Source organism: Haliotis asinina, chromosome 5, assembly GCF_037392515.1.
Source record: "Haliotis asinina isolate JCU_RB_2024 chromosome 5, JCU_Hal_asi_v2, whole genome shotgun sequence".
NCBI classification, from domain to species: Eukaryota; Metazoa; Mollusca; class Gastropoda; order Lepetellida; family Haliotidae; genus Haliotis; species Haliotis asinina.
The window spans coordinates 73,183,797-73,207,288 of record NC_090284.1 but is presented as its reverse complement, the minus strand read 5'-3'; the positions used below and the strand labels follow the sequence as shown (position 1 = coordinate 73,207,288).

Sequence of the window (23,492 nt, the reverse complement as noted above, 5' to 3'; positions counted from 1 at the left end):
TGCCAAATAAATAAAAACTGAAAATGTGAAAGGAAAGAAAACTCAAGGGGAAGGAACTAAACTGGCAGTTGTTAAGTGTATTTACAATGCATTGCATGCACAAAACAAAGGACAGCCTATTCAATAATGTATTACAAGTACATTCTGAAATAGTTTCAGAAAACAGTTACAAATATGTATGGTATATCGCATGCATTTAGAATGTGCAAATTTACATCTACCAATACACAAATTAGGATTTGTGATTGACATGAGACAAAAAGAACTGACAGTTGTCAAGAAGTCTCTATGTCTAATAGGTGATGGTGGATTCAGCTACACTTTCAGCCATCTTGTTTGTTGGTCAATTGTGAGAAGCCAATCCAATCATGCAACAACAAACACATTATCATACAAACGAAAGGGAACATGAAGATTTCGGATACCCACGTACGCTAAAATCTCGTCTGACCCTCATACATTCTTGGTCTGAGGTTATTGGGGAGGAAACAAAGCAATGCCAGGTATAGTTCATGAATATGGATGCTATCAATCATCAGAAAATAACAGGAACAGAGCAATATTTCCTCTACACAACTACTGCTTTACCATGAGAACCACGAGATGAAAATCTAGGAGAACTTTCACTACACCCTCGGAGGATTTAATGCATAAATGCTAAAAAAAACTATCAAAATAAATCATGAACTACTTCCTAAAATAGGAGCGAAACTGAAAATAATCATGCAAGTATCATCTACACTACATGACATCCCGAATGTTTACAATAATTTAACTGCTGATGGTGAAAATTTAAACATGGACGTGAAATAATAAAAATTACAATTTCCACATCATTTGAAATTTTCCTGCTCGATAGCTATGTCTGTAGAGGACTTTATACTCACTTCTCGTAGGAGTGGATGTTAGTGCCTGGCATCTGCAGCTTGTACAGATCAGAGTCCTGGGAACCTGGAGCAGACAGATATCCTCAACATGACCATCACTTCAACTCAATCCCCTCAAGCCATACTAGTATTACCTGGCTATGCCGTGGGATAACATTACCCTCTCTACATAACTCATGAATAGTTATATATCTGTGCTGACTAATGGTGTGATCTTTGAAACTTTGCTTAAACTCAACATAACAAATTATAAAATGCACTACAGCTTCATTCAATATTGTACACAAACCTAATCATGAAAAATTTACGTACTTTGTCCACTATCAATGATGACGTTTTTCTTCCATGATGAATATATATACAGTGCATAGGTGTGTATCTACAACCAGGATGTACATTAACTAAATTCAACTAGAGCACTAAGGACTAAAACCTAATAGTAAAACCTAACAAGCAGCAAAAACTAAACCTGCATCTATTCTGTGCACTAAAATGATATGAATAAAAGGCAGACAATTTCTATACACAGTTACAGTCACACAGAAATATCTGTCAGTCTACTGGTCACAATACATCAGCAAGTCGTGAATGATGTTGTCTTTCACTTAAATGGTCAATAAATTTGTTTACACATCCAGACAGCTATTCACAAGGAGGTTAGAGCCAGACACAGGTAACTACAATTTAAAACAAGAGGTCAAATAATAAAATGGATCAACAAGTGAAGTACATACACATGTTTTAAGGTGCATAGTGTGTGCATTGGTGGTCTGTGTTAGCAAGGAAGGGTACACATTAGTGAAGAAAGTAAGACATTTGTAACTCTGTAATCTTTTCTAGTTTTTATCCAAAGCCTGGTATGCCTGTACAATCTACAACACTGCCAGAAAATGCATTATGGCAGAACCTAATTCTTTTATACAATACAGTGCACTGAGGCAAAGTGTAACTATGAAATGCATTGTTACTACACAATGCATTAAGGCATAACCTAACTCTTAAATACAATGTTACCATTGAGACATTGAGACAAAAACTCTTTCACACAATGAGCAAGGATTAACATTTGTCATGAAATGGACATGAGAAATACTTTCAGTCAAGCTGTAGCCAAATATTTCCTATTTCTCTATGCCTAATTTTTTAATCTGAAAGTATGAGTTGCGTTGTATACGTGTGTATATAAGTCTACTGAGAGCCCTGTTGCAACATTACCCATTAGATGCATTGAGAAAAGAGCTGACCATTTTACTTTCCAAAAACCTGCTCTTACAGTAACTAGACTTAAATCGTATTTCAGTGTCATGTTTATCTATTGTGAAAACATAATATCTGGATAAACTGTAGTCAGATGTACATTGAGACATTCAGTATGAAACAGACAAATGTCTTTGAAATTATATATAAATCATTCTACCTAAAACAGAACAAAGAAAAATAAACTTTTCTTCTAAATCCTTTTCTCTACTAAAAGCCATGATAAAATGTTAATACTGTATATAACGATCATAGCAAAATGCTTAACAAAACTGAAACAGGGTCAATACAGATTACAGCCGTTTTTATCCTGGGATGGGTAAAAATAGAGTGATGATAACAAGATAAGCCAGTGTTGTGTGTTACTCAGCTAGAATACAAAGTTAGTGTTAAGCTGTTAGAGGAACTGCCACTCAGGAATTGTTGTCACTAAAGTAGTACCGATTGTGAGGCATGCCCCCATGCCTAGCCTATGTCAAGTCGGGCGTTAGACCCGCGATACCTGGAGTTTGAGAAATCCTTGGGAGAGACAAAAACACAATATCAACACCAACCAGGATACGACACATGAAGCATATACCTGGAAAATCATTGAAATAATGTATTGGTCATCTATGTCTGCCATTTTGTTTCCTACACATTTACTTTCTTGACTTACTTCCTCTGACCAGGTGTCTTAAAAAAAAATATTTTCTACATATATATCTTTGCAACAAAAAAAATGAAAGAAAATTGATGAAGTAGATTTTGAAACTTTCAAAATGGGATATCATTCATTATTAATATTTGTTCTTGGTCATAAGTCTCTTCGACAATTTTGAAAAAAATATATTATAATACAGTCCTGCATAAACAAATGATGATGTCATCAGCATCGCACAAGATTCTGCAATTTATCAAAGACTTTTATGATCATAAAGAGTTTTGTTGCTCATATTTGCTGACATCATTACTTCCATAACTTTCCAAGGCTATATATTTCATATGCCAGAATTGAAAGGGGGTGTTAGATAATCGAACCTGAAATTCAATCCCCAAATTAGAACGTATCTAGTTCTACATTGAAGATTGAAACCAAATAATGTAGAAACACAAAAAATACTATGAGTGTTGTAACACCTTTATGGCGATAAACAGCTGGGCTCAAAGCAGTGTCTGAAATAGCCATAACACCAGCATTGGGAAACACAGCACTCTTTCTTCACATACATTACAAAAGTATCAAAATATTTGCATGTAATGAAACCAGCTTGCCAATACAAAGCCTGTTTCCTTCTCACACAATAATGGTGCTTTCTTGTGAGTGATAAATTACTCTAGTGTAAGAGCTTGAATTTAAGATACATGCTTTTGTTTAAACATGTGCAGATATATCTTAAAGTCAAACTTTTCCACATATTTCTAAATGCTTGTACTAGCCGACGAGCACTTATGTTTCCTTCATACAGACCTCAGTTAGAAGATCAGAGCCAAATAGGACATCAATTTACCTTTGTGTTTATACAGTTCCACAGGTTGCACACCGTTACAAGGCTAGTCCTTATGTTACATACACATGAACACCACGGAACCATAGTAATAGTTTTCATTAATATTAATCACAATGCATTAATCACATCCATGAAATCACAGTTCTTCCATGTGCATACATATTACAAGCAGAATGTAGTGTTCAAACAGAAGAAGAAAGGAATTCACATGCAAAATTAACTGTATGTAAACCTAGATGTACCACTGAATACAACCATGCCATTACAGGGGACATCAGAGAGACATTCACACAGTACTCAGCTTGAGAATAGTTCATTTGAGAGAAATGGTTCCCTAAAGAAAGTGTACCCAGAGTGACTTCACACTAGATTTCATTGCCACAAATCGATCTAAACTGACTACATCAATCAAAAAAGTGATAGGTTAGGGCACCCACATCAGTTCCATCGGGAAAAGGGCAATATGGGTGGTTGTAACACTCCACTAGTGTCCCAACACTGTACCATACACGTCCTAGCACTGCAGCTTGGTGTGATCCCTATCAATATATCCAGGTAATGTTCCTGCAGTGTCACAGTGGAACATTACAGACTCTGGGAACAGTGTTTCCATAGGCAACCACTTTCTGTTAACACACACATGCTGCAACTAGCAAATGGCAGCAATCTACCATGTTCTCAAGGATAGTCATGTGCTTGGATCATTAATCCTTAACAAAGACTTCCCAGTCCCAGCACTAAGACACCTTATCGAACACTGCTGATGATTTATCTTCACCAAGGATTCAGTCAATTTCACCAGGTTTCTGTCATTATTTGTGCAAGGTTCCTTCAGGTCCATTGTGTCACTACAAGGACATCAGACAAAGTAACCTGTCAGTTGTGTCTGTTATACACAAATGTAGTCTCACATGATGACATATACTCATCAGGTTTGTTTCCAAAACTTGTTTTAATTTTGTTTGTTACAGGTAACAGTTAAACACTTCAGTTAAAGATAAACTGCTGAGGCTTTTATGAACTATGACATCACGATAAAAGTGTTATTGTATCTTGATGATCGCCTCTGTTTCTAAGGTTTCTTATTGAGGGCAACCACGACATGGACCCTGTACAGTGAATGTTCCTCACAAGTGAACATGACATGAAGGAACCCTGGACTTCTCAGTGACCAGTGTCAATGGGTTACCAGTCACCGAGAATACACAGACACAAGGAGAGATGGGGGACAATCACAATGACAAAATATCAACCTACCAGCTCCATTATGTGCAACTGCAGAAAACATGATGGCACAGTCAACATACATAACATGTACAGAGATACCGTCAACTTCTACAGCCTTCTACAAAAAGGATTAATATTTAACCCATACAGATTTAACAATTATCAAAACTTTGCTCAGATATCTGAACCATCTGTGTACAAACTGTTCAGTCTCCTTCAGAGTGACATGAACATCGTTCACTATAACGACACAACAGTAAGTATCTGCAGATACAGGCATCACCTCACACACGATCACAGATACACATTAAATACATACCATAAGCCATGGCTGTTGCAGCTTTCAGCTTTCTTTGGTACCTAAAGAGTAAAGTAGTGTGTTATAAAAACACAGATTGCATGTAAAATGTTTAGAGCATTACAGTATAATGTTTCTTAAATTCCCTAATTTTCATAACTTGATTATCAGAGTCAACTAAAAGTAACAATAGATTGCATACGTTAAGTTTCTAAGAAGCGAAATGTTGATAAGACAAATAATTGATTGAATAATTCTTGATGTATGTTTAATGTCAGCTGACGGTAGTTGAGGGTGTCAAGTACTGACTTCCTACGACTCATGTAGAATGTGACAATGACGACCACAAGCAACATTCCAAGGATGACTGCCACCAGGATCAGGGCCATCTTCAGTTCCTTCTCTGTAGAGTTTTGTGGCGTTGTGGAACTTGTCGGCTGCAAAGTCAAAACATACACTGTATTTACACTGTCATACACTAATGATATTCACTTCACTCTGGGCAATTCTGTTAAATTTCAGTGGGATTTGCACATAACATTCTTCTGTAAATTGAGTATCAATAAAATATCTTTAACTGCTTTTGAAAACTCTGATCTTTGAGAGGGCTTAGGTGAAATAACTCATAGTAGAGTTGTGCCCCTTATCAGCTCCAGGATGCTTTGATTAACAGTTTCTATCAAGGTTTAACCTGATGAATACTCCACATCACTGTGGACCTTTCTCACAATCAAGCTGACAAGCCAGGACATGGGTGCAACACCACTACACAATAGACTGTTGGTTTACTCTCGAACAGACTGTTCTTACTGCCAAATGTCTTCCCTGACTTCAACTCTTACTTTAATTGTGAACTCACCACTATCCTTTCAATATTGTAATCGTTGAGAATTCCTATCATATGCTCTGCATTGAAATCTATGGACCTGAAACAATAATTGTTGCATCTCATCAATAAGTATAATCCAGCACCATGTTTCTGCTAGGCAACTTAGGTATGACACACATGTTGAATGACTCTGAACTAACCTATTCACTAAAATGATAGGCAATGTTACTGATCATCAAGAATATCTCACATATGGGAATGTGCTTTGAGTTCGGTAAGAGGATAGAGGAAATGACTGTCTATGCAAAGGTACACTTGTTTAAGTTATCCACGAAATCTCTTAAAGACAACCACAGGAATGAACTGATTTACTTGAGTAGATCTCCAGCTGGTATGACTTTATCAGTTTTAGGGTCCTCTCCATGTATCAGCATGTCAGTCCTGAATGACAGAAGATCATAATTAATAGGTGACAACTGAATCTTTATTATTCAACTGATTTCTTTATGTGTAACATAATCAAAACATAAAATCATGAATCTACTAACATGGATAGGGAATACCTGACAGGGCAAGTGTTATCTCCCTTACATCACAAACATTATACAAGTATTCCCCGTATCCTATTCCCCCTAACCTTCACCTCACTAACCCCAACATTCTCACCTTACGATACCATCAATTCATTAGTTGCACTCTATTTTCTTCAGTTTGAAGTCCAGTATCCTTTAGAATTATCTGTTACTTGGAAAGTCATCTGAAATACATCTATGGTGTAATGGTGAACATTTACTTACTTTTCAACCTCTGGTTTTCCAGCATCATTTTCATGAGTGGAGATTTTGTCCACCACAATCCTGTAACCTGTGATGTTCCGTAACCGCCTGAAAGGTAAGATAACATTTTAAAGTATGTCACTTAGTACGTGGCTTCTAGTGAAACAAAATCTATTGCCTATGAATCTGTACGACATCTTAGTATTTGAATTACTTGTCTCAACTACCTATAATAGGTAAGTATTTACATAATAAGGTAAGTTTACATAAATGTACATTTTGCACCTCAAGTATGCTCAACTGCGTGGATACATGTGCATTGTTATTAGTATTAAATCATGATATATTTCCACGAACAATCATTCCTAAAACTTCGGACACAACAAAATTCAGATCCATCATATGTCCATTTCAATTTTCAGAAAAATAAGCTCACTCTGTAAAATAGTTTTTGACTGAGCTGACATCTTCCAGCCTTCTCCTGAACACAACCTTAAGCCTCTGGTCATCATTGATGAGGGATATCTGAAATGGCACATCAAGAAATGAAAACATCTCTCGTTTAAGGAAACAACATTATCTGAGGGTACAACAACTCACCGAACCTTTAAAACAGCAAAATCACAAATAAAACATGAGATTTTCTTGCACAATTATTGGTAATTTTAGCCTGTTACTTTCTGGTGACAAACACTTCATCCAGTGATACTTTCAAGACAATAAATAAATCATTCCATTTCAATACACTGTCATAAGTCCACCTCCTTACCCTGAGTTGAGCTGTATCATTGAGTCCTCCCTTATCATAAACCACTAGATTCAGCAAGAAGGAGCCAAACATGGTCGGCTTGAAATATGTGTTTGTCTTCAGCGAACCATTTGGAAAGAGAAGGAATGGTTTGTCTACTCCCATCTCTGCCAGTTCATTGCGAAGCTCCTCAGGCTCTACGCCGATGCTGCCAGACTGGTCAAATCTGTTCACTCCCCATGTACGTGAATCCTTGTCAGTCACTTCATTCTGAGGGAGAAAGAGGTGTATCATGGCAATGCCTTGCTGAGTAGACAAAAGCATCAGTCCATAACCAAACATCTTAAATAATACATTCTGAAGGGGTTTTCATTACAATAAAGTGGACTTTGGGAATATATTCTTATCACATTTGGTGAATTATTTACAAGGCTGAAAAGCTACTACAAACACACTTAAATTGTTTGGTTGATGAACTGGATTTCTGTGGATTTCAACATTACCCTACGACACAAAACCAAGTTTGTCCATGAGTGAAAGTAGCAGTAAGTATTCCTGTTGGAAAGTCATCTGTACCATTCCTATCCCATCTCTCCTGTTCCTATTTAGCTTCTTACCTTCAGCTCAAATATCATCTGTCCGAACTGCGTGCTCCTGGTGACACCCAGCACCATGTCCTTCTTGTTGAACTGTGGTGGGTTGTCATTGATGTCGGTGATGGATACGTTCACCCATAGCAAGGTCAAGTCACTGCTGTCATATCCCTGAGGCTCTTCACCAGGCCCAGGCCTGACAAATGTCTTGGGTTTGATGTCTTCGTAACAGAAGGGGGAAGCCTGGATTATTAGAGAGGTTGATGACAACCTTTCTCTGTCCAGTTTCTTCTTCAGGCACAGCTCACCAGTCTTGTTCAGGGTGAATGCTCCTTGGATTTCTTCAGCTGTAAATAAGGAAATGTTAGTGTTAGACAGAATTTCCTTCCATATACCCAATATGAAAGCATCACATTTCAATGCAATGCATTGATGTGAAACTGTAAACATTACACAATCTCAGCTTATAAGCTCATCACAGTGTTAGTACTTACATGAAAGTTAACTACCACTAACAGGTATATGTTCATTGTAGTACACCAGACCATAACTCAGTTCCAACTTTACTCCTGAAGGTTACAATTTTATAGTGTAAAAATGGGACAAATAAAGACCACATTTTAAATAAACACTACCTGACATTTTTAATAGGGTCATATTTTTATGGTCATTATTTAAACTAATGTTCCAGTGCCAAAGAATCATTTGCACCTCCACATAGCCTAGTCTTACACTAATTAATCAGAAAATTACTGACCAAAAATGTAGTAACAGATGATGGTGTAGTTTAAGTTGATGTCGTTGTCCTTTGCAATGCCTACACTTCCAGCAGCACAAGCACTATCACTCTCCTCAGCCACAGCAACAGGGTATGGTGTTGGGTAAAGACTTCGGTCAAACTTGGGTTGCTCATCATTCACGTCCATGACACGCACCGTGAGAGTGAGGTCTGTGGAGTAGTTCCTGGGAACACCTCGGTCAGTGGCCCGGACAAGCAGCTGTGTAAGGGAGAGAGAATATGTGTCAGCTGACACTGAGGCAATTAGTACTCAACAGAAACTGAAACAAGAAATACCTTTTTTCAACATGGTATAAAAACCTGTGCCATGACTTTATTTTTAACAAGCTGTATTTGATACAAGGCAAGACAGGATAATACTGACACTCTATACTTCAAGATAGTTGTGAGCATTTGTTTGATGTCAGGAAAATTGTTCCCAATAACAGAATTTCAGTTCAACAATGAATATATGTAACTTTTCTAATATGATGAACTATGCATGATTTAGAAAACACAACATAACAGTCGTCTCCAAACATGGAATAATCTTATTTTTTGAGATTTTCAAATCGTGTTGTGCTGGGATACCACCAACACCAAACACCTCTGACATATATACACACCTCGTAGCTTTCATGGGTCTCCCTGTCCAGCACCTCTCTATTGGTCAGGTTGCCAGTCAGTCGGTCCACATGGAATTTCTGCCAGTCCAGGCGCGACTCAGTCTTCACCAGTGTATACACAACTTCTCCGTTGCGGCCGAAGTCATCATCCCGTGCTCGCAGTGTAATGATGTGTGTTCCAACAGGCTGATCCTGAGAGGAAGATAGACAGATTAGAAATTTGCTCAATAATACAGAAATATACATAACTGCACTATATCAGTATAGAAAATAGTTAGGAAGCTGATGCACCTAATTATTTGCTTACAAATTAATCTGAGGCTCTGAAGTATTTCAGTGTTTCAGTGTGAATTTTTATGGTAAGTCTATGTGGAGACATGCATGTTGAATAACATAAACAGAAGTATTCAGTGTGTTTCCTGAAAATGAGGATGTAAACTTCATTCACCTCTTTAATAAGAACTACAGGATTGTCTGGATCAGGCACCACAAATCGGGGAGCATCGTCATTGACATCAAGAACTTCCAGGAAGAGTCTTGTAGAGTTGGAACGTTGTGGCGACCCCATATCTCTGGCATTGACTGTAACATACCTCACTCCCACTGTGTTGTGAAGGTCAGCTTGGACCGATATGATACCTGTCACGGCATTAATACCAAACAAGTCCTCATTCCTGTTGTTTGTAGCATTGGAATCGGTCCCAAGACTGTACACAACAGTTCCATTATCACCAGCATCACTATCGGTCGCAACAACCTGGTACACACTGCTGCCAAGGGGAGACGACTCTGGGATACTTTGTGAACCAATGACAGCAAATTGTGGAGCATTATCATTGACATCGTCTATCTGGATGATGATGGATGTCCTATTTGATCTCTGGTCTTGTGGTTCCTTTTGGTTGTCCCTGGCAACCACAACCAGGGTATACTCATCCTGGAATTCTCTGTCAAGAGGTTTGTCTACAGTAATCTCACCCTGAAACCAACACAGGAAGCTATCACATAAATTCATACAAACATGTCTTCCAAATATTGACTCTCTCCAAATGACAGCAACTAATGTATAGCAAGAAACACATGAATCAGATTTACTGTTCTTAAATAATCCACAGAACCAGATGAGAGTTTGCAAAGGTAATCACTATCTCTTTGTTCACCAAATGAGTCAGTATTCATGTTTCGTTACTATTTATTTTTTACAGAAAAAGTGAATGAAGTCTATAATATGAACAGTAATTGAAGCATCTGCATGAGCAAGAGAATGAAACCAACTGCCTCCCTTTCACAGCTGATCTAGATCTAAAACCTACATCATTGTTTGACAATATTAGTCAATCTAGCAGTTTATCATTATGCTACTTGCAAAGATGATTGTCTGTTGTGAACTGAGCCCTAGTATGTCATCTTACTTAGCTTAATTATTTTTTAAGGTAACCTTAACTTACACTGCTCTTGTTGATGACAAATGTTCCATCATTGTTGACCCCATCGAGCAAATAAAAGACCTTTCCAAAGTCTCCAACATCTGCATCTACAGCATCAAGGGTGACAACTACATGTCCAATATTTGCATCTTCTGACACACGAACGGTGCGGTTATGAGGCAGGAAGACTGGGGAGTTGTCATTCATGTCCAACACAGTCACAAACACCACTGCTGATGAGCTCTGAGCAGGAACACCGTTGTCTGTGGCAATGACAGTGAACTGCAGAGATGATCTTGCCTCCCGGTTCAGCTTCCGCTTCAGACGGATGATTCCTGAAAAAACGATATAACACATATAGTTTGAACATAAACAAAATATCATCAAAACTGAGATTTGCTCTACATGCTTGTGCTTTCAGGAACTCTCTTCATAAGCTTACAAGTTAGCTCTCTGATTACCTGAGAAAATATTGGATCAGTTTGAGAAAAGTTAGTCTCAGATTTAGTCTCAATATTCAGAGGCATTGGTGTATTGTCCACTCCACAGATAATATAAAAAGCTCAAGCCATTCAAACATGGGTAGTGTAGGTAGTGATTAGTATCAAAAGTTCATCAAAGAATGTCACTGTTTCATGGCTGGACTACTGCTGTGCTGGGTTGGACAACATACCCATACTTTATGTTAAATAGTGCAAGACCCAACAGCGGGAATATATACCATCATGTTACCATGTCAATATCATCACAGAATTTCAGTTATCCAATCACAGCTGTTTTGACAACCAGTAGAACCTGTTTCATGGCTGGACAACAACTGTGCTGGGTTGGACAACACACATTATGCTATAGGGACCAATTCGTGACAATATAAACATCATGCTACTCTACTTGAAATCATCACAATTTCAGTTATCCGGTCATAATTGCACAGCTGTTTTGACACCCAATGGATTCTGTTTGTCTGATATCTGGGCTTTCTGGAAAAGATGTATTATATTGTGAGAGGGAAAAGTCTTTAGTCTCACCTGTCCGTGAATCTATCTTGAAGGCATCAAATCTGTCATTAATGGTGTATGTAACCTGCTGGTTCTTGTCTGGGTCAACTGTTTCCACCCGCAGAGCCTCGCTGTCAACGTCCTGGCCCTCCGAGATGTTGGCACTATATGTAGGGGTTGGCAAGAACAAGGGGGGATTATCATTGTAGTCTTCCAAGGTCACTGTCAAGGTTGCTGGAACAAACAAAAAATGGCCCATACTTCATTTGATGTAATTTTTACTCAATAGGACTCATTCAGCTTCACACCTCACATATATTTGATCTTTCTAAGACCTAATTTATATGAAAAATTATTTCTCAACAACATTCATTGGCCCTCTACATCTGAAATCAATCAGTTGATAAGAAACAGTCTCTGAAGCAGATAATCACAAATGATTGACAAAATCACTTTGCAGACAGAAGTAGTTACATGCATCATATTTCTCACCAGGATATGCAAAGAACAAAGATATACCCATAAGCTGTACTATAGAATTTTGATAATCTTATGGCAATGTATATATCACCTCCTGAACAACTAGTTCAGACTCATCCACCCTCCATAAAACAACAACTGTCTCGTCAAAAGATTCCAAATTAATTTCAATGGAAGGATTAATATGACTGATTTATTTCCTCTTCAGGGATGACACTGGCGTGCAAGAGTCTACCTGTGGCAGTCTGATCCACGGGTTCCCAAGCGTTGATATCTCGCACTAGAATCTTGATGACAACTCTCTCAGCAGACTCTCTATCCAGTGGGGAAGCCACATACACGGTACCATTGTTGGGAAACACATCAAAATACTCCTAAACATAGACAGTGTACACTGCTGGATGAATAAAGTATATACACATTTAACAAACCAGACATATCAGGCAAATACACCTTGCTACAGAGGGAAACTAACTCTGGTTTCATGTTTTTGTAGAATGTCTCTAGGAAATCTGACGAAACATAACAACTGGTTTGGTGATTAACACAATGCTATAAATGTCTATCCTTGCATGCTGCGTTACCTGAACCAACACCATTCCCAGTCTGAAACAACTTATGTCAAAGTGTCAAATGAACTAGGATGTTCAGAATCTCCACAAGGAATACATATTATATCACAAATATATCGAGAGTCAACTGCACAGTCTTTATCTAGCATCTCTTTGAATATAGCACTGGAATATAGATTATAGGAGCATGCAACTTAAGTACACCGAACTCACTGTTATGTTGTTAGTCTGTACATCCACTTCATCGTTGCGGTCGTTGTAGGCCTTGGTAAGTGACTTCAACACACTGTACTCCAGTACACTGTCAATGTCAGCATCTGTAGCATTGTAGGTCAATACAGTTGTTCCTACAAGCAGATTCTCCATCACCATCCTCGACTGGCTTTCAGGTGTAAATACAGGTAATTTATCATTTACATCTGTTAGGTTGATGATGACAACACACCTGCCGGTCTGAGGTGGGGTGCCTTTGTCAATGGCTGACACATTCATTATGTATACGTCTTTTTCCTCTCGATCCAGTTTAGCACCTGTTTCTACATACACACTACCAGTCTGGAAATCAATTCGGAACTTATCCATGGCACCAGTTTCAATTCTGTAGATGAACTCGTTGTTGGGACTCCCAATATCCATGTCGGTTGCTGTGACATTCAATAAGACTGAACCTGAAACAGGAATACTTCATACTTAGCTCCCAAACAGAATCTGCCTTCATACCCACACTTGCTTGGATGTCTGTAAGAATAATGGAATCATTGAATAATACAATGTCCTGGTGACTTTCACTGCTTTGGACGCAATCACTTACTCTTCTGCAGGTACTAGAATCTTCCACAGTGTACTAAATGGCTGATTTTCTCCGTAGATCGTGGTTCTTATATAGATGGGCACATTCATTTAGATACATCACACAGTAACTGCTTCAATCTCCAGATCATGTCTAGTATGATTTGGCAAGTTTACAATGACTCAGGCTGCTTCAGTTTCACATCATCTGAGCCATTAGTATATTTTGTCAATGCATTTGATATTTTGTGGTGAAACATGGTGGTGGACTTTCTTACACAAAACATGGATTTAAAAATTCTCTGACCTTGAGTTGAGTTTTCCGGCACACTAATAGTGTAATAGTTCTGTTCAAATATTGGAGCATTGTCATTCATGTCCTGAAAAACAAAATGATTTCAATAAATTGTTTGTGAGAATAATAAACATTATATGTACAGATCTTTCCTATCCCATGATAAGGTGCAAAAAAGGCTCTGAAAGTATATTTTTACCAAAAAACGAATTCTAAGTAATTAATCAAGAGGTCTGGCAACTAAAAAGTTTTAAAATTTGAAAAAGGAACTTGTAGATACCTCCACTGTGATATCAACTCGAACTGTGCTGTTCTGCTGTGGCTCCCCAAGGTCATAGGCCATGACCTGCATGGCGACCTTGCCCTTCAACATAGGGTCAAGTTTTTCAAAGTCCAAAGGATCTTGCACCCAGATTCTGCCTGTGACTTCATCAATGCTGAAGTTACTCTCAAGTCCAGTTGGAACACTATCAATTCTGTACCGAACCTTGCTGTTGTTGGTCAAGGCTTCGTCATCGTCTAAAGCCTGATGAAGAATAAGTTGTATTTAGAATTCTCTAAACTGCATAAAATGTTCATTACAATGTAATGATGCATGGAGTCTCATATGTAAAGCACCCACTCACTATAAAGGAAACTCTTTGCAATAATGACTTTTCACTAATTCTCTCAAACACATCACAAAATTATTAGCACTCAACAAAGATCAATATCTATTTCCACCAAAGTCATAAATTAGTTCAATTCTGTTCAGTTCTACTAGAATCACCACTCACCTCCACGATCAATGGCCTGAGGAAGTCAGCATCACGCTCTCTAACAGTGGCTTCATATGCTTGCCGTCTGAACATCGGAGCATTATCATTGACGTCCTCTATGACAACTTTCACCTCCACTGGTGTCCTCAAGCCACCGCCATCTTTGGCCTCTGCAGTCAGGTAATATTCATCGGTTGTCTCGCGGTCAAGGTCACCCGATACATAGATGACCCCTGATTCAAGGCCAATACGAAACCTGAAAATGAAGGCTCACAAGTGGTATATATCACATTCATTACCAGTGCTCGTCCGATTGGCCCAGTGACCTGAAGTGGCACAATTAGTTATATAGAGCTGTGTCGTATAGGTGTTTCAGGAAACTATGTGGGAATCCCAGGTTGATCCTAATATTGTTTATTAGTGCTCCTTCAATATAAGACAGTAACAGTGTGCCAGCTTGTGTCTTTACATGGTACAATGCTTCCACTTTGGTGAGAAAAAAGGATTAACAACCAGAGCATGTGATAACTTGAGTCTAATCTGTGGGGCAAATAAAGTAGAAAAGTGGCAGACACATGTCAAGTATTGTATTTGGGAAGGGTATATCAAGTCTGCAGTGCCTCACTTGAGAACGTTTTCATTTTTTAAGTCAAATCCAGTGCTTACTTTCTTTAGTTAGTTTACAACCAACAGCCGGTGGATCTAGGTATGGCAGGCAGTTGGAAATAATATTATGAACAATGAATTCTATAGTTTCTCACCTATTGTTTCCCCCTCGGATTGTGTATCTCACTGTGCCAAAGATGCCTGAATCCTCATCAGTAGCCTGCAAAATTCAAATATAAAAAAACATGCTATCAGTCTCCCGCTATTGACAGTGCATTGTCAATACACTGCAAAATGTATAACTTCACAATGTAGTACAAATGCATATTGTTCACATCCATACCAACATTTTCACACGTTTTCTAGCATTCATAACAAGTACAAAATGCAATTTCCTGTAAAGATGTTGAACTGTTCAAGAGAAATAGAAACATCACATATAATGCATGGAAATGACTACTCAGCATGCTCTTGTCAAAGTTATAAAGGCACTTTTAACTTTGAACAAAATATCATATCTCTGACAGTGTAAGAAAGAACATGCTTAATATGGCATTCAAGAGTAGCTGAGTCCAAATAAAATCCGGATGATTTCTTTCAAGTTCCTTCGAAAGTTACAAGTAATTATAAACAGCATATAAAAGTTAATACAGTAGAGCCAGGTATGTGTCTCATGTTATACTGACCTATCTAATTCACACCAACTATGAAAGACTTACACTGATAACAGCAACACTTGTTTCAATGGGGGTGTTCTCTTTCAGTGTCACAAGATAGGTTTCGTTGGCAAACACTGGCGCATTGTCATTCATATCCTCAATGTTGACAGTCACAGTTGCAGTGCTTGATCGCATGGCTAGTGTATCCAACTCCCTAGCAACCACCTGGGGAATAAACGCCATATCACATATGTAGCTGTCAAGAGTACTACACCTTAGCTAGCACAAGGATGTCTGTAGTGGGACAGAAAACATGATAATCACTGCTGACAGGGTCCCATGGAGACCAGCAATGATACCACTATCATGTGATGCCAGCTACTCAGAAAAGGGAAGCACTGCAACTCCCACATCCATGACCGATGACTCTTCTAGCAACCATTTATAGTGATAATGTAGAAATAGTCCACCAAACTTTCATTCTGAGACTTCAAGGTGATAAGTGACAAGTTAAGATGTTAGCTCATGAAAACATCAAGGACATTGTTGTGGCCTAGATGTTAAAGCATTCACTCATCATGCCAAAGATCCAGGTTTGATTCCCCACATGGGTGAAATATGTGAAGTCCATTTCTGGTGTCCCCTGTATTGATATTGTTGGAATATTGCCAAACTATACTCACTCATGAAGACATATTCTTAATAGTTAAATCAAGATGTCTTTTAGCCAACAACAGTGAGGAAAATTTAAATACATTGCAAGTGATCGTGTTGCGTTTCATTGGCAAACTTTCTTGTTTGTGTTTTCAATAACAGAACAGTTTGACTGACTGCCAGTTGAGTGGACAGGCCATGTGTTGATATGTTTTGTTACTGGTGTCCTTATGGTTATGCAAACAATCTGTGGAGTTATTACCAGCGTTCCTATGAACAATTGAGCTCATTAACATGAGGCACAGAAACTAATCACAAATGTCCTTAAGGTGTTAAAGATATGTAAATAGCATATATTTAGGTATGCAGTCCTGATGCTGGTAAATGACAAGCCATCAGGTGATCAATATTTTTCTTTGATGTCTACACTTAAGTAACACCATAATCAATACCACGTGTTGTCACATATAGATCTGTCATCTATTATCACTACACATATACTAGGACAAACAAGTATGTACCATGCAAACATGGCCTTTGGGTCACACATCCATTCCTCTTAATGCCAAGCGAGCTAGCTCATGTGAAACATAAATCCCTCATTAGTTAGTCCTGTTTTATCATTAAACAGCAGCCATTATTGATCACTACTAGGACATTGCTGTGTCCCAAGCCTGATAGTATGTCTGACTTTCATGTATTTATCAACCTTTCTCAAAGGAGCCATACCTAGACCATGAGAAACGTGTTGATGTAAAACAGTGAGGTGGGCATGGTTTAATACACTTATTGAAGTCCTGCCACAATTGCCTTAGCAAGTGCATCACCCACTGTGCTACCTCATGACCTCCTTATCCAAGACAAGTCTGGCATGATTAGTCTATAAGTAAGTTAAACAGGTAATCCATACATCTTGAGGACTGCATCCATGTTCTTGTTAGGCACTGTGTGCCTGAAAAGGTGACAATTGGTGACCCCTCCCCGTACTTACCAGAAGGCATAAAAAGAACGCTGCTTGTTACTGGATGGAGTTTGACATTAACAGGAATAAGCACATGAATTCGTAGGTTTGTCAAGTTCACGTTAAATTGGGGCCTGGTATCTCAGTGGTTCCAGCACTATAGAACCACCTTTGATCTAGACTAGTACAAGCAGGTCCTCATGCACACAAGCACCCTCTATAACTACACCCACTGTGAGGAATACAATAAAACCCCATTTGACCTGACCTCGCTAAACCCTACGTTATGTCATCAAAAGAAATAAATTCCACCTGAAAGTGTTAAATAGTGAGGTATGAAGGTCATCAGGGAAAGAAACCTTTCAAAACTTCCCACAAGACCACAGCATCAGCTGGACAAGAACAAGTGGTCCTGTCTGTACTTTACTGATCCAAAAAAACATTCCAAATTTACTGAACCATCAGTACAAAATTCAGTCACCACTAGGACCAAAGCAAACTTATTGTTTCATGGTACTGGTGACCTTTCGCTAGCCTGGTACCACAGGACTAGTGTAACTTTCCCACATGGTCATGTGTGCCCCTTCCACTAACTATGTCCATTGTAAGATGTTCAAGTATGAGAGAGGGTGATAGAGAGCCCTGGTCCTACCTCAAACACCAGCTGGTGGTTTTTCTCATAGTCCAGTTCCTGCGAGTTGTTCACCCTGATGAGAACAGTGGATTCTGAATACACCTCGGAAGGCAGTGGCATGAAGTCCTGATATGGCAGCCCGTCCTTCTGTATATACAGAGCAAAGTGGCTGTTGGTTCCCTGCAACAAATAAACAGACACATTTTCCATGAATTTCAAATGCTGTAATAGAGATAAAAACGTCTTTAATAACTATGAAGAACAAATATTACTTCAGTACTTCTAGGCATTTCATGCAAATGCAATGAAAAGAGTCAAACAAGGATGCAGGACCTGTGATGTATATGGTACGAGCACACACTGTGCAGTTACTCTATGGACACTTGATATTTTGAATATTCCAGTACTTGTGACAAACATTAGACCTACAGAGATATATCATAATGTTTGCTGAATCCCCTACATTTTCTAAAGTGGTGGTTCGATTAAGGGAAATAATTGAAGATTGGTCGCAATGACAACCAAGCAGTTGATCATGTTTTCTCATAATCAACCGCAAGCAAGTTTGAAACACTTGTTTGCTTTAACAATATTTGTCACAAGGTTGGTTTTGTCTGTTACATTTCATATGCACTACAAGCTCCTTCAGATCTGAATTTATCTCAAGGGCTCTAGGAATGTTTATGTTCCCAACATACTAGTCATCAGATGTAATATCTGCAAATGCATTTTGTTCAAACTGCAAAATACTTGAAAGAACTACATTTTTTTGTACCACTGAACTAAAATTGAACATGGTTTTACTCAAACTTGTGTTCACCATCATTCATGTTCCAAGCGTTAACCATGGAACTATTTTCAACAGTGGTTCTACCAACACACCTCATCTGCATCGGATACTCTCATGACTTCCCCCTGGAATGTGATGGGTACATTCTGCATGTTCTCCAAGATACTGGCATTATAGGATGGCTGGCTGAACACTGGATCATTGTCATTGACGTCCCGCACGGTGATGGTGACAAGGGTTGTCTCTGTCGTCTGGTCAGTGTTTACCTGTCCTGGTGGAATCACCTCTGCTGCCTGTTGTAGAATTGTTTACACATTAAATCCTAAAATCAACCTTCTAATAGTTCCTACAAAGTAATCTCTTCAGGACAAATCTGCAGTAGATAGTTTATAGTTATAACTGTGGCCACACAAGCATGACTATTCATCAGTGATATTTACTCTACTGTAAACCTTTACCTTGCACCAGCAGTAATGAACTCAAGAAATGATAATTAATGTATTCATATTAATAGTTAATGACTTGTTTCTTAAATTCTCTTCGAATTAACACATCCAATAACTGGTGCAATTTGTAGCTTCAATACGGACATTCAGAAACTGAAGCCTTTCCCTAAATATGTGACTGCTCACCTCCACATAGAAGGCATACACCCCTCCTCTGTTCCTAACATTCTGGGAGTCCCGATCTAAAGGGTGTTTCACAGTGATCCATCCAGAGTGAGGATCCAGGTCAAAGTTCTGGAAGTCACCTGCAAAAAAAGTCAGAGTCAGTCACAGAGGTAAGCCATGGGTGATCATACAGACGTCCCATCAGGTGAATGAGTGAGTGAGTTTTGGTTTTACACTGCTTTAAGGAATATTCCAACAATATCATGGCAGGGACACCAGAAATTTGTTCATACATTGTACCCATGGGGGAATTGAACCCAGGTTTTCGGCAAGGTGAATAAATACATAATCACACAATGAAGCGAAAAGAGCTAGCAAAAACATGTTGTCAAAACAATGCAGCAAAAAAACTGGAGGTACACCACTTTGAAGCATCTAGGAGTGTACTTGTTCATCACGTGACTTTAATGAATCTGATAATACGTAAATATGTGCCCACTCTGTTGAGATATGTAGGCATGAAAGAGCTACTCACCACTGACGAATCTGTATGTGAGATTGTTAGGAATTCCCCTGTCTCCATCTAAACCAGATACTTGCAGTATAGCGGTGCCCTGCATTCAGAGGAGCATAAATTCAGAGCAAACATGAACAACATATGAGGGCATCATATCAAGTTCAGAATCGAAGATCAATGAAAAGACAGTAAAATCCCTACAGTACAGCTGCACTGACTAAATCACAGAACCATTGCACCAGTTAACCAGTGATGGCCATAGCGAAATGTTACTATGTATGTCCATATTTTCAACATTTGTGTACAGCAATGTTTTCTCACATGCTCCCCCTTTTCAGTGACCCATTCACAGATAATTTTCACAGATATCTGTCTCATACACAAACATGGCATCTGTTAATGAGCAAGACTTGTTATTGTCCAATGTTGATGTTCTGCATTTTGTTACATTGACTGCTGTAGTTCAGGCACTATTAACATGAACATGCTAATTCTTTCCTGCAACGATTGTTGAGAGACACTCACCACAGTGACATTTTCATCCACCTTAGTGTCCTCCCCGCTGTACGGCAGATTGATGAAGTATGGTTTTGTGTCTTGAACATCCAGAACAGTCACCACAAAATCTGCTGGTTCTCCTTCCAAACCCCAGCCATCCTGCACAACACAGTATATACTCTAGCATTCATGAAGTACTTGGATGTTCATTATGTGCTTTTATGTTTATGCCATATCTGAAGATATATTGTAGGTTATTCATAGACATCAGTGTTCATGTACAACCTGAGTCAGTCAAGTAAATAAACGTTGTACCCTAAGATGAACTTACAAAACACAGGTCTGGCATGATAAATCATGCCTAGGAATAATAGAATAACATCTTCTCAGATTCTCATTCACACTGCTAATGTCTTTCAATACTGATATTGTTTACATTACTCAAAATGTACCACTGTTTATTATTTTTAGTGATGTTTACAAACTATGCATCAAATCCTCATTTCTACTTACAACTGCTTTGATTTTGAACTGGTAAAAATTATGCTTCTCATAATCCAGTGGCCTGGTGATTTTGATGACCCCAGAGTATTGGTCGATCTGGAAGGTGGTACGGTAGTCCTCATCTGCAGCCTGGGCATCGGTCTATGGTCACACGATAGAGTCACAATAAGTACTCCTCAATTAATTATACATAAATGTAACAATGAATGTGAAATGATACAGTCAGAAACAGGTAACTTGAAAAACAGTCTTTTAAAATTTGAAATTAGAAGTGAATTATTTATTCTGTGCCTTGTCTCACTAAACAACGTGTCCTACCTCCATGGAATACTGTATGGTTCCCCCTCTGCCGTTGTCAGGGTCAGTGGCGCTAACACCAGTGAAAACTACAGATCCTGCTGGCTCACTCTGGAACACACAGACAGCAATTTTCCACACTATATGGCTGCGTTTTAAATTATCCAACCTGGACCAGACAATCCAGTGATCAAACATTGTGAGCAATCAATTTAAACAGTTGTCAACCAGTCTGACCACCCGATCCCATTTATCACCTCTCAAGACAAGCATAATGGTTGCTGAAGATCAGTTCTAACCCTGATCTTCACGAGTCAGTTATGTACAGGGAGACATATACAAACTGTAGGATTGTGAGATAGTATTGCTTGTCATGTCATTATTCCAAGGTTCCATTGATGATGCCTATTATTAGTGTTCTTGAATTTGTTGCTTAAGTAATATAATAGCAAATTGCAATGACATTTTAGGCTGTAGATGCTCTCACCTCATTTATTGTAGCTTTGTATGGCATATCTTTAAACTGAGGCCTGACATCATTCACGTCCCTGATGAATAATGTTAATCGGGCTGGAACCTACAACAAAATTATATCAAGTAATGGATACATAACAATAAGGCGCATATTTATAATGTGCAAAACTTCACACCACACAGTATGGTCGGTATGCTCCACCATTAGCCTGTCGATCCATCAGTGTGCATTTGATTGTAATCTCCATAAAGGTTAACAGTCAGATTACCAGATAATCCCACCATTTCAAAGCAGAGACATAGTTTGAAGAACGTCACCAGCCAAAGGAGACATGTGATGAATGTGTTTCAGCCCAAACACCTACCAATACAGTCAATTTTGTCTGTTCTGCACATGCAACATAATAAGATTAATCTAACTGATGACTTTTACACTGTAAACAGAACAACAGATTGGTAAATAATCACATAATTCCAAATAGAAAATGTCTTTCATCAAATGTCCTGATGTATTTCAAGAGCTATCCTCAACTAAGGTAATTCTTCTCTCATCTGATGAGAAGAATTTTCATTACTGATTCAACATATAAACGTTGAATTATAATAAATGTTTTTACCTCACTTGTAGAATCATCTATTGAGAAAAACAGTTTTCTTTCACTTGGTTCCTGAAAACAAATAAACCATATTTTACTTTGAACACACTTACACAAAGTAAACATAATTTACAAAATTCAAGCATTATGAATCTCTAAAAACCAAACTTTCTGTACCTCTGTTTATATCGAAAGTGTATATTTTGGTATTGATGTCTGACACAATCAAAGAATTGCGTTCCATTATACATTCTTGAGCAGAATAACTCACATAATCTCTATCTAGTGCAGCTTTAAGGAGAATGTCAACTATCCACGTGTTGGGATCTAGTTTCCGTGGAGCACTTAGATACACCAATGATTTGGTTTCCTCTGTTGAAGTTTTGAACTTGAGATCTTCTGGCCCATCTGAATCTACTGCTGTGAGGTTGCCAAGAACAGTATCTACAAAACAGTAATGATCACCATCAAATGTCAGATCACAATAATTTTCCATAAATAAAATATTCTTCACAGAAAAACATACAATACTTAAATACCAAAGTCTGGATGGTTGTAAAGGATCCAATGCAGATTATTCATCTTGCTCAATCTGTCAGTACATTATCAAAGCATAAAGGAGTGATGGACACACAAGGTGTTTATACCTACACTAAATATGAACAGCTTATCTTCTTTTACCAACAACTCCCAGGATACCACATACTAGTCTAACTTAAATATGTCTCTACATCTGGAAACTGTTTTGCCTACATCTCAGTAACATAAACTCCCTTACCTATTGGTGTATCTTCAGGCCATATCATAACACCCCCAAAATTTCTTAGCTGAGGAGGGTCATTTGAGACAACTGAAATAGAACA

The 23,492-nt window shown here is 38.4% G+C and overlaps 1 protein-coding gene across 6 annotated transcripts in view; it reads right to left on the bottom strand.

Moving 5' to 3' along the window:
* LOC137285234 (cadherin-23-like) overlaps nt 1-23,492 on the bottom strand; it is a 49,914-nt gene that overhangs the window by 7,491 nt on the left and 18,931 nt on the right. For 3 of the 6 annotated variants that reach the window (XM_067817530.1, XM_067817529.1, XM_067817532.1), the window contains exons 3-35: nt 23,408-23,479; nt 22,901-23,073; nt 22,651-22,701; nt 22,047-22,136; nt 21,581-21,670; nt 21,272-21,403; nt 20,786-20,917; nt 20,279-20,357; nt 19,765-19,883; nt 19,225-19,425; nt 18,361-18,522; nt 16,154-16,318; nt 15,590-15,654; nt 14,847-15,084; nt 14,351-14,596; nt 14,083-14,155; nt 13,200-13,654; nt 12,650-12,788; nt 11,965-12,168; nt 10,958-11,271; nt 9,958-10,488; nt 9,510-9,701; nt 8,863-9,103; nt 8,130-8,452; nt 7,534-7,782; nt 7,201-7,289; nt 6,786-6,872; nt 6,361-6,429; nt 6,019-6,085; nt 5,469-5,596; nt 5,181-5,221; nt 4,892-4,909; nt 888-951 (exon numbers count right to left, since the gene is read on the bottom strand). In XM_067817530.1, coding sequence (XP_067673631.1) covers nt 888-951; nt 4,892-4,909; nt 5,181-5,221; nt 5,469-5,596; nt 6,019-6,085; nt 6,361-6,429; nt 6,786-6,872; nt 7,201-7,289; nt 7,534-7,782; nt 8,130-8,452; nt 8,863-9,103; nt 9,510-9,701; nt 9,958-10,488; nt 10,958-11,271; nt 11,965-12,168; nt 12,650-12,788; nt 13,200-13,654; nt 14,083-14,155; nt 14,351-14,596; nt 14,847-15,084; nt 15,590-15,654; nt 16,154-16,318; nt 18,361-18,522; nt 19,225-19,425; nt 19,765-19,883; nt 20,279-20,357; nt 20,786-20,917; nt 21,272-21,403; nt 21,581-21,670; nt 22,047-22,136; nt 22,651-22,701; nt 22,901-23,073; nt 23,408-23,479 — 5,299 coding nt within the window. Of the gene's footprint in view, nt 1-433; nt 469-887; nt 952-2,556; nt 2,664-4,891; nt 4,910-5,180; nt 5,222-5,468; nt 5,597-6,018; nt 6,086-6,360; nt 6,430-6,785; nt 6,873-7,200; nt 7,290-7,533; nt 7,783-8,129; nt 8,453-8,862; nt 9,104-9,509; nt 9,702-9,957; nt 10,489-10,957; nt 11,272-11,964; nt 12,169-12,649; nt 12,789-13,199; nt 13,655-14,082; nt 14,156-14,350; nt 14,597-14,846; nt 15,085-15,589; nt 15,655-16,153; nt 16,319-18,360; nt 18,523-19,224; nt 19,426-19,764; nt 19,884-20,278; nt 20,358-20,785; nt 20,918-21,271; nt 21,404-21,580; nt 21,671-22,046; nt 22,137-22,650; nt 22,702-22,900; nt 23,074-23,407; nt 23,480-23,492 lie in introns of those variants that run through there. The other 3 variants (XR_010956960.1, XR_010956961.1, XM_067817533.1) reach the window with 2 other exon arrangements.